Raw genomic sequence first — 12,160 nt, forward strand, 5'->3', positions numbered from 1 at the left:
CAAATAACACTTTTTATTTTTATTTATTTATTTATTCCACTTTTATACCGCCCTCCCCCAAAGGTAAGCAGATGCATATGCCGTGAACTTCTGCTTATCGCCCCCCTCTCCCAGTACACACATAATCATCTCCATTCACTAGCTATCTTGCCCTTGTTTGTTGCACTGATACAGTTGTTCTCCTGGTGATATTTGCACAGCTAACATACTTTCGCATTACTGGTACTATTTTTTGTATCTGGGAAGTAAGATTTCTTAATATCCAGTTTAGAGCATTAGAGCAAAATAAAGGCACAGGAAGCTACCCTCTAGATTTACACTTAACGGTACGGATAACGGGTCAGTGCATTTTTCCCAAAGTTACACCTGAGGAATGTTTGGGATGAAACCATAGCAGCATTAAGAAGTATCTGTTTCATAGAAATATAATAACAGCAGCTCATGCTAAGGAGGAGTAAGGTAAGTACAGCAAACTGAGGGTCCATCAATTTCAGGACATTCTTTCTATACAGAGAGTTGCTAGACAAAGTATACCCTTGCAGTCTAGTGTCTACCCATGTTTAGTTTGAAAGAAATCTAACAATCAGAAGTACAGTTAGAAACAAAGAACTAAATACATGATCCATTTGGTACTTATTCATCCATGAGTGCTTTTAATGGTTTAATAATGGTGTTTGAAAGCTGCCTTCCATAAAAGATGTATATGTTTAAACGAGGAATGAATTTCAAATGTGGCTTAGAATAGATTACTGGAAGAATGGGGAAAATGGATGAGAGAATTTTAGGAGAGGTTGGAGCCATTGCACTGCGAAGTTGTGTGTGTCACCTCTTATCTTTATAGGTTTGCCTCATTTTTCATCTGGCATTTTCCGCTGTTGGGGAAGAGACACATTTATTGCCTTGAGAGGTCTGATGTTGGTTACTGGACGGTACCTGGAAGCCAGGTATGACCAAATACGCATGCTGTTTGTAGCTGGGCGATGTAGCTGTTGACATAGTTACACACACATGAAAGGAAGCACACATTTTTGATAATGGGGGTGGGGGGGAATTGGCCCGATTTAAGTGCTTGCAGTCACATACAGATGTTCATGCTAGTACTTCTGTTCTCCTTAAGATTTTAATATTTGGCAAAAAAAATGGGGACAGAAAAGAAAGCATTTCCATCCTTTGCACTCTGATTGTGTTTCATATTTCACAGATCTATATACAGTTATTTTCCTTTTTGAACAGAACTGTTTACTCTTAAGAGTAAACTAGAGTTTGTATGAATGTGGAAACTAAACTTTGTATGAAGAAAGGCTTATAATTTCCCCAGTGAGGGAGGGGAGGGGAGGGGAGGGGTGGCATGCAAGGGAGGGGAGGAAGGGGGCCAGGCATCTGTGTGTGGCCCACCCACCCTAGCAGGGGGAGGGGTAGTTTGCAAGGAAAGGGGAGGGGTGGCATGCAAGGGAGGGGGCCCAGCATCTGGACATGGCCCACCCACCCTAGCGGAGTGAGGGGGAGAGGTGGCATGCAAGGGAAGGAAGGGGAAGGGAACCAGCATCTGGACATGGCCCACCCACCCTAGTAGAGGGAGGGGTGGCATGCAAGGGAGGGAAGGGAAAGGGATTTAATGTATACTTAATGTATGCTTTTAACTACCCCACAAAAGTGGCTTGCCTGTAAAATCACTGCTTGCAGTACCCCCGGGTCAGATATGACTGAAAAGGAAACTTTACCTTTTTAATGTATGCTTTTGCTTTTTCCTTCCTCCATTGGTTTCAGGAACATAATTTTAGCATTTGGTTGTACCCTGAGACATGGCCTCATTCCCAACTTGCTTGGTCAGGGCACTCATGCAAGGTTCAACTGCCGTGATGCTGTGTGGTGGTGGCTTCAGTGTATTCAAGATTACTGCAGAATCGTTCCAAACGGTACCGAGATTCTCAGATGTCCTGTATCCAGAATGTTTCCTACTGATGACTCCCCTCCTCAGCCAGAAGGCAGTCATGTAATTATAATCTTGCTGTAGTTTGTCATTTTATCATGGAAAAATTACTCCTGATTAGGAATCTCCTTGTGCTTTGCTACTAGGACATGGTGATCTGTATTGGTAGCCCAGTAGAGGGGTAATGGTTGAATCTCCTAGAAATGAGTTAGATTCACTGACATATGGTCCAAGCCACCACTGTGATCCTGCACAAAAAGAGACTGATCTCCTTTGTCTTTGCTTTGACTTGAAACTGGAGGTGTTTATGCTGTTGCATCTTTGAAACTAAATAGGTCTGGGCTTGGCTTCTACATGGATTGGAGACCACCTGGGATTCCAGTACACTGCATATTTAGTTTCCTAGGGAAAAAATTGGAAACACAGCTAATAAATATGCTTTCAAACATTAAAATGCAATTCCTCCTCTCGGCAAAAAAACACTGTTTTTATTTAGAAGAGTTGGTTTTTATATCCCACTTTTCTCTACTGTAAGGAGTCTCAAAGGATTTACAATTGCCTCCCCGCCAAAAAAAAGGTACCTTGTAAAGCAGGTGGGGCTGAGTACTGAGAGAACAGTGACTAGCTTAAGGTAATCAGCAGGCTTCATGTGGAAGAGTGGGGAACTGAACCTAGTTCTCCAGATTAGAGTCTGCTGCTCATGTGGAGGAGCAGGGAATCAAACTCAGTTCTCCAAATGAGAGTCCACCACTCTTAACCACTACGCCATGCTAGCTCTTGTACTGGTTTTTGTGCAAAAATTTTGTTCTCTAATAATTATTTTAATTATTAATATGTTAAGATCTGATTAAGGAGGATAATGTAGCACTATAACAATATTATTACTATAAGAATATACTATATTATTAGTATAAGAATATTATTACTATAAGAATATTATTAGTTTGATAATGCACTAATTTAGATATGAAGTCTTAATTAAATTATTAAAAAAGGATGCATATAAAGAAAAAAGAAGGGGGGAAAGAAGAAATACACTTAATCAGTATTGTGGAGGTATTCCAACCTCCATTTTCACATCCATCAGGGAAATAACAATCCTATACTCTAGCTCTCTATATAATATATATCATATGCATATCTAATTAATATCATGGTGATTAAGAATACAGAACCAAAAAGAAGATAAGACTAGTACAATATCATCTAAAATCAATATCCACATTTCATTCTAAAACTTAAATCCAGCTGAGAGTAAATCTGAGCCATATTGTTCTTTCATGAATTCTAACCAGGAAGACCACATTCTCTCACATTTTTCTAATGGTCTTTCTTTCAGCATTTTAGTTAGCTTATCTAATTCTGCATACTCCCATATTTATTCAGCCATTCCTTCTCAGTCAGAGTCTTTGACATTTTCCAGCCTTTAGCTAAAGTCATTTTTGCTGCTGTAATCATTCTTATTTAATACTTCAATATCGAATATTCCTAACAGGTAAATTTTAGGATTCATATCAAATTTCATCTTTGATATTTTTGGAACTAAACCATGAACTGTTCATCATAACTTCTGAACCTTTTTACAGGACCACCATGTATGGAAGTAGGTACCAATTAATAATTTTCAAGGCAGTTTAAAACTCTGTGCTTGCTATAATTAGCACACAGTTTTGGCAGTTTAAACTTTTAATGAAACTTACCTTTAAGTGAATATGTTGATAATCATACCTTCTTCTTTTTCCTTTCCGTTTGAATCCATCAAAACTCAGGATCAGCCACTCTATGAAGTGATACAAGAAGCTATGCAGAGACACATGCAAGGCATACAGTTCCGGGAGAGGAATGCTGGCCCACAGATAGATAGAAACATGAGAGATGAAGGTACATTTTGTTTAGGGGACTTTAAAAAGAAAATTCTGATCCAGCAAGTTGTATGTGCTCTGCACTATCAGCACAAATAATTTTTGTTTGTTTATTTGAAAGATTTATATACTGTCTCTTTAAATTTAAGTTGTTGCTAACCATTTAAATTTTTAAAAGTTCATTTTTTAAACATACCATGCATGTATACACTCACAAGCCAACAATTACCCTGATACTCCAAAAGCAATACCATAGCAGCCTATTTTTAAAACAAAGTATTTGTGCAGAGCTCTACCTACTAGAAAAGGGGAGTGATAGAGATGTAACTAGCAATACCAAAAAATAACTGTACCAAAATTCAAAACTGCACAAAATACATATTCACTGTTATACAACAATTGTATTTTGTTTCCTTCTTCACATATTAACAAAAATCATCAATAATTGCATATACAATCTATGTATGTTACTAGTTGTAGTCACTTGTGTTAAAGCAAAAAATCCAAATACTCATATAATGTCCAAAATAATATAATAATTCCAAATCCAATTAGATGTCAAATGTGAATCTTTTTTGTCCTCCTCTTCATCCTCCCCCTGTGTTACAAGCCTCCAGTAATAGCTTGTTTTGTCTTCCCTTTGTCAGAAGCAGGAATGTCTTCCAATTGCGTTCTTAACAAAATCTGTTCTAAAATCTGTTCTAAGTAACAAAATCTAATCTAAATAAGAAATTTATACTACACATTTGATAGGAAAGTAACACCAGAAAAGAAACAAGATGTGATTGTTTCATTTGATTTATTTTAGAACAGTGAATATATATTTTTGCGCAGTTTTGGATTTTGCTGCAGTTATTGGGGGGTTTTTTTGGTATTATAAGTTCAATTTTGAGCAGGAGTCTACTCAGAATCCTAATCAGCTTTATTCAGCAGGGCTAGCATCCAGGAAAATGTTCTTAGGATTGCACTGAAAGGATCTCCACGCATACAAGCCCTGCCGAAAAAAAAACCATCTTACATAGTTCCTGAAATGGCAACAAGGATGAGTATTCATATACCTCCCCAGAAAAACCATACAGTGAGTGACTAAACAGACTTTCACCAAGATGGTACAGATTGGACAGAAAACAGATTTTTTTAAAAATGCTCTGGAGACCAAAACCCACTCACACTTAAAATTAGATCTGTTCTTCCCAATTTAAAACATCTTGGAGACTTTGTGTCCTTTAAACCTTTATGTACTTTAAATTCTAGGTGCTGTGATAAGAACAGCTTGTACTCAATAAGAACAGCGTGTACCCAACAGCTTGTACCCAGTAATTGTACTAGAGTATATCTTGGGGCATTTTTTGAAGTTTATCTATCGGTTCATCAGTCCCCCTATTTCTCTCTGCAAAATCAAACTTTACTGCTCGGTAGGTTTTAATGTGACTGCAGGAGTGGATATGGAGACAGGCTTCATCTACGGAGGAAACCGTTTCAATTGTGGCACATGGATGGATAAGATGGGTGAGAGTGATAGAGCTCGCAATAAAGGAATTCCAGCAACTCCAAGGTACAATATAATAATTATAATTAATTATTCTTGATATCTTAAATTTGTAGTGGGAACATGTATTTAGTAAGTTTTCAGAACAATGTTTGTGTTAGGCTTTCTTTTCTTAGCAAGAAATTGCACACATTTTCAAAACTACATTTGTAGTTCAATGGAAAAACTTTTTGGCCAGAACTGGAACATGCAGTATGACAGTTTTCCTTGAGTATGTTATGTGTACTCAGGGGCATACCTAGGCAAACTGGCGCCCGGGGACAAAACCTGAGTTTGGCGCCCCCCCCCCCCCGCCCGGCGTATGGGCGGCCACCCTCCCCCACCATGACCAAACAATGATTTTTTTGTACCAGCTCACAAAACACCTCCCACTCCCATCAAAACATACATGGCTCTCTCCCCACCAACTCTTTTCCTAATCACAACAACTCTATGAGGTAGGTTGCTAGCCTGAGAAACAACTCCAAGCCAGTGCAAGTCGGTATTAAGCATGTAAATATCTCACAAATCACCCCCAGCAAAACATTTACCAAATAAATGTCAGCATCATCTCTCACAAAACACCTCCAGTGGAATCCACCCCCAAACAGCATCACTTTCAATGGTGTTTAAACTAGGGAGCTCAGATTCTTCTTTTAAATCCACCTTAAAGGGAGAATCTGGGGTCCCTGGTTAAAACAAAATTGAAAGTGATGCTGTTTAGAACTGAATCTCAACAGGCCAGCCACGAGGGGTTGGAGATTCAGATAGAAAACAAATAGCAGATTCGGCTGGAATCTGCAGGAAAATTTAAGGCATTTGATGGGGTACAAAAATTGTCCGATTATGTCCTGCCAAATATGAACAAATCTTGCAGAATGCACAAAAGGTATTTGGGTTTTGAGGGGGGTATTTTTGCAGGTGTTTTTTCGGACCTGCAGGGAGTGCATTTTAAAAACTAGCAGCACCATGATTTCAGGGCATCATCCAGAGACTGTCCTGATGATACCACTAAGATTTGGCTTAATGTGTTTGGTTCAGGGGGCAGCAAAGTTATGGGCAGCTTAAATGGAATGCCCCACATCCCCATTGTTTTTTCAATGGGAGCTAACCTGAAGATGGGGGCTACCCATTTTGAGGACCATAACTTTGGTCCCCTAAACATAGCGATCACCAAACTTGGGTGGCATCATAAGAATAGTTAACAGATGATACTCTGAAATTTTTGGTGTCTAAACTTTAAAAAATGCATCCCCTTTCAGAGCACCCAAAGAGAATTTGCCCCAAGATTCCTTTGTTTTGCAGTGACTTTGCTCCCATTGCTTAGCTAATGAGGAATTTCTGAGGCAAGGCTGCACATTTTTTAAGATAGAAGAAGTCAACTGAAGACTTTCAAAGGCGGACTCCAAGAGGCCTTGTAGTAATAGCATCCAAGCTTGGTGAGCTTTGCCTTCTGGAGTGGGGGGGAGGGAGGTTGAGAGAGTTCTGAGAGGAGAACTCAGCCCACAGGCTTTTCATGTGCAGGGCCCGGAGGAGGAAACAAGGAAAATAAGGCTTTTGGGGGCCCATAAAATTGAACCCCCAGAAGCAAAGGTCTCCAAACCTGGATGCTATTACCAGGAGGCCCTCCTGGAGCCACCCTGAAAGTCTGGTGTCTCTATCTTCAAAAATGTGCAGCCTGCCTAAACACTCAGAAATTCCCCATTGGCTACAATGGAGCAAAATCACTGCAAAACCAAGAATCTTGGGCAGATTTCTTGGGGTGCCTGGAATGGGTGTATTTTTAAAGCTAGTGACACCAAATTTTCACGGTATCATCTGGTAACTATTCTTATGATGCCACCCAAGTTTGGTGAAGTTATGTTCAGGGGGACCAAAGTTATGGTCCCTCAAATGGGTAGCCCCCATCTCAGGTTAGCTCCCATTGAAAACAATGGGGATGGGGGCACCCCCTTTGGGGGTCCATAACTTTGCTGCCCCTGAACCAAACATTGCCAAACTTGGGTGGTATCATCAGGACAGTCTCTGGATGGTACCCTGAAACTTTGGTCCCGCTAGCCTTAAAAATGCGCCCCCTGCAGGCCGGAACGTGAAAAAACACTTTAAAAATTAAAAAACACACAAACGACCCTGAAATATTGGTGCCCCCCACGTGACCAAATGGGGGCGCCCGGGGACATAGGGTACCCCCTGTCCCTAGGCAGGAACGCCACTGTGTGTACTGTTCGGCTAGTAAACGCACGCAGTCTTTAGGTCCTGGTGCAGTCTGGTACTGAAGTATGTAAACAGCGTTATCCCTTCTAAATGAAGTCCTTTGGATGTCACCAAAGTATATTTTATGACCAATTACTGAATAATTGTTCTTATCCTAAAGTTTTCTCACAGCTGTGGTGATGACCTTGTAAACTTCTTCAACTAATGGTAAAAGTAGAATTGTTAGCCGCAGGATCTGCTTTTGTACATAAGAGCTAGTATTTGAGTTAAAGAGTCCACTTGAATTACCTGATTCTCATTCCGCCCCTCTCGTTTTTATATGTGAATACCAGATTTGTACTTTAATTCTGACATAAGGTTTTGTGATTCTGAGCCCTTATGATTCCCACCACACTAGAGGGTTCAGCCTTGGCTTCCTCTGATTCTGGCAACATTTGTGGTTGGATCCAGCAAAAAGTTTCTGCTGATGGATAAGGTGGGCAATTTTTGCCAATTCCTTCTCTCCTGCAGCAGACCTCTGATTCCTCCCACCCCACACATACACATATATGCTGTGTCCCCCACAGCAGAACTTCAGAAGGCATTTTGGTCTGCATTAGTGAGAGGAGACAAGGAGTTTTGATCTGCTAACAGAAATCCCTCCCTCACTAGGAAGTTGTGGGTTTTCTGGGTTATATGGCCACAGATGCAGGTGAAAAGTCAGGAGAAAATACTACTGGAACATGGCCATACAACCTGAAAAACCCACAACATCCTAATAAATAATAATTAAATTAATAAAGTATGGGTGTTAAAAATTGTATGTAATAAAATTGGCTCTGTTAGTCATTAGCAAAAATATTTTTCAAGGCTGCTAAGTGATTAAAGAATCTAAATATGTTGATAGGAAGTATCATGGGAAAGCAAGGAAGTCACTTATCTGCTTCTGGCACTCTGCTGAAAATTTATCCTTTTTCCTTAGAGATGGATCTGCAGTAGAAATTGTTGGCCTGTGCAAATCAACAGTTCGCTGGCTGAATGAGCTGTCAAAGAACAACACATTTCCTTATTCTGGAGTTACTGTGAAAAGGCATGGTAAGTAGTCTTATCTGCCTATACAACTGTAGTAGCAGAACAAGGGGACTAATAGAAGAGATTCTCTGTAGAACCCCAAGAACCACATTCTGAGTGTTGTACAATATTATATGGCAGCAAATCATGAACTTCTTAACTTCAGAAAACAGTTTCTGTGTTGCCTCATAATCCAACAAATGCCCTTGTTTCTACTGTTGAACTTATTTATGTTTAAGAGAGTTCTGGGATGTACCTTAGGATGTCTAGCACACTAATCAGCGCTGTTGAGATCTCATGGTCATGCCACATGAGTCAGGAGTGCACTGTAGAACAGCCCCCCCCCCCCCCAGGACACCTTTGTAATTCTGACAATATGGTGGGTTTAGGCACAAAATGGCTACTACAAAATGGCTGCCTCAGAAGGTCGGGCCCTCCACAAAATGTCTGTAGTTTACCCTTCAATTACATAGTGAAGATCCTTGTGCATTGGTGACAGCTGTCAAAGTAACATTTTAAAAAACTTGTACAGCCAATCAAATTCCAATGGTCAGTCAGAAGCCTTGCTGAGCAAAATCCCCACCTGGCCCTGCCTGCTTTCTAAAAAGGAAAGATATTGGTGGGCCTCACAGCATCCAGTTGGAAAGTCTTTGATTTAGTGGATAAATTGAAAGAAATATTATACACATTATGATACTGACAGCCAATGTGGTGTAGTGGTTAGAGTTTTAGACTAAGACAGCGATTCCCAACAAGGGTTCTGTGGTACCCTGGGGTGCCATGAGCATGTCCCAGGGGTACCGCGGCAACACTACCGCCCCCACCTTTTGTGGTGTCTGCCGCCGGCGCCTACAAGGACAAGGAGCTGGCCCAGAAGGCAGGATCTGCCACAAGGTCAGCAGCCAATTCCAGCACCCCCCTCCCAGTGCCTCCCTTCACCCTGGGGGAAGGTGGGAGGGTGGCAAGCAGGGGCACTGGGAGGGGAAGGTGGGGGGATGGCAAGGGTACCGTGAGACATGAAGAGTGGGGTCAAGGGTACCGTGATGTCAAAAAGGTTGGGAAACACTGGACTAAGATCTTGAAGACCCAAGTCTGATTCTGGCTCTGCTGTGGAAGCTGTCTGGGTTAGGTGAACCTGTCTCAAAGGATTGTTGTGAAGATACAGTGGAGGAGAGAACAATTTAAACAGCTTTGGATTCCCATTGGGGAAGAAGGTAGGATATAAATAAAGTTAACAATATAAATAAACAAATAATGGAACCATTGCAGAATTCGCTAAAAATGTTAGGGATTAAATGTTATTTTATTCTTTGATATTCATCAGATGGAAAAACTAATCACTGCTGGCATGTGACTATTTAATTTATACCCTTCCTTTTTTGCTGTGGATTAGGGAGATTACACAGTGTAAAAGAATACAATCAAATAGTGTGATACGTGCAACAAATAATACATTAGAAACAATGCAGAACAGTATCAGACATGGTATATCATAAACAAGGACGTAGGTAAGGGGGGGTTCTTGGGTTCAAACCCCCCATTGCATGTCTGACGCTCCGCCCCCTCCCCCGTTTGTGGGGTTTTTGTATTTTAAAGTGTTTTTTCGGTTTTTGGCCTGCAGGGGGCGCTGTTTTTAGGCTAGCAGCTTTCAGTCTATCGTCAGGTGACACACTTGATGATATGTGCCAAGCTTGGTGAAGTTTGGTTTAGGGGGTCCAAAGTTATGGACCCCCAAAAGGGGTGCCCCACCCCCATTGTTTCCAATGGGAGCTTATAGTAGATGGGGCTACCCTTTTGAGGGTCCATAACTTTGGACCCCCTGAATCAAACTTCACTAAACCTAGGTCATCAGGATAGTCTCCTGCTGACATCACCCAGGTTGGGTGAAGGTTGGTTCAGGGGGTCCAAAGTTGTGGACTCCCAAAGGGGATGCCCCATCCCCCATTTTTTTCCAATGGGAGCGAATAGAAGATGGGGGCTACACCTTTGAAGGTCTATAACTTTGGACCCCCTGAACCAAATTTCACCAAACCTGGGTGGTATCATCAGGAGAGTCTCCTAAAGATACCCTGAAAGTTTGGTGCTGCTAGATTAACAATTGTACCCCTAACAGCAGGCATCCCCCCAGATTTCCCCAGATTCTCTTTTTAAATCCACCCCCTTCGGCATGGATTTAAAGGGAGAATCTGAGGTCCCCAGTTTAAACACTGAAAGTGATGCTGTTTCAGGGTGGGGGATAATCCACCCCAAAACAGAATCACTTTCAATGTTGTTTCAACTGGGGACCCCAGATTCTCCCTTTAAGATGGATTTAAAAGGAGAATCTAATTTAAACAGCATTGAAAGTGATGCTGTTTGGAGGTGGATTCCAGCCTCACAGCAGCCACCCATGGGGGGGGCAAACCTCAGATTTTGCATCGGGCTCCATTTTCCCTAGCTACCCCTCTGTCTGGATGGGAGGGCAGAAGGAGCTGCCGGCTGCCAGATGGGAGCCCAGCCGATGGGGGGGGGCAGGGGGCAGGGCAGGGGAGTCTGCCGTCCCTTGCCTCGGAGAGCTGCTTTTATAAGCACTAAGGCCGGGGGCGGGGCTTGGGGAGGCGTGGCCACACCCCCAGTGGTGGGTGGGGCGTGGCCTCGCCCCCGAACCCCCCCATAAAAAATCTATACCTACGTCACTGATCATAAACAATGCAATAAAGACTGGAATTACAAAAGTGGTAAGTAATGCGTTAAGAGAGAGATAATGTAGGGTCAAGATTTTCTCTGTAGTGTTGAACTTGATTATGTTCAAAAATGTATTTATGTTCAGGATTTTTCTAATGAGAATCATAAAAACTATTGCTTTATTCTCCTTGGCTTTTCCCTTGCTTCAAGTTCATATCTATGTTAGAAGAGTGACTCTCAAATGCGTTTTTCTCTTACTGTAATTTGAGTGCTTGACATGAGCTTAAATTTCATTAATATTCTTTTGACCTACAGATTTGCTGTTGACCGAAAAATATAGATTTAGAGTTGGCCATCTGTGGACCATTAGCTTATTCGGTTTTCCACATGAAATGAAATAGTTAGCAAAAGTTAGTGTTTGGCTACCTAAAGATTTTTGCAATGGTATAGCAGATGGAGGGAAAATGCATGATAGGAACTTGGTTTCAGTGTCTCTCTGTCCCATAAAACTCACTGGATGACTTTGGGACAGTAGATGCCTTTCAGTCTATTACACCTTACAGGACTGTTGTGAAAATCAAATCCGCTAAATCCTGGTTGGCTGATAGATCTTGGAAGAAGGATGCTATAGAAATTGATACAATTCTCTTGTTCAAAATTTCTGTTTCAGCTTGTATGTTCCTGGTTTACTTCAGATGTCTTTCTATGTTCATGCTTCCTTTGTGCTTAAAGCAAGACTGACTTGTACAAAGATTCTTTCTTTGCAGCACACAGAAATAGTGTATAAGATAGTTGTTGCCAGGATATTGTACACAGTATTTGAATGAGGAAAAAAATCAGCTGTGTGGTGTCTTGGCACCTACAGTCACTTCCCGTAGTGTCCACCCTGTGCATTCTGAAGGCAAAACCAGT

The 12,160-nt window shown here is 41.4% G+C and overlaps 1 protein-coding gene across 3 annotated transcripts in view; it reads left to right on the forward strand.

Moving 5' to 3' along the window:
* AGL (amylo-alpha-1, 6-glucosidase, 4-alpha-glucanotransferase) overlaps positions 1-12,160 on the forward strand; it is a 59,597-nt gene that overhangs the window by 34,914 nt on the left and 12,523 nt on the right. For all 3 annotated transcript variants that reach the window (XM_048496500.1, XM_048496499.1, XM_048496501.1), the window contains exons 25-29: positions 842-944; positions 1,768-1,993; positions 3,700-3,811; positions 5,212-5,347; positions 8,496-8,608. In XM_048496500.1, coding sequence (XP_048352457.1) covers positions 842-944; positions 1,768-1,993; positions 3,700-3,811; positions 5,212-5,347; positions 8,496-8,608 — 690 coding nt within the window. The remainder of the gene's footprint in view (positions 1-841; positions 945-1,767; positions 1,994-3,699; positions 3,812-5,211; positions 5,348-8,495; positions 8,609-12,160) is intronic.

Source organism: Sphaerodactylus townsendi, linkage group LG05, assembly GCF_021028975.2.
Source record: "Sphaerodactylus townsendi isolate TG3544 linkage group LG05, MPM_Stown_v2.3, whole genome shotgun sequence".
Taxonomy (NCBI): domain Eukaryota; kingdom Metazoa; phylum Chordata; class Lepidosauria; order Squamata; family Sphaerodactylidae; genus Sphaerodactylus; species Sphaerodactylus townsendi.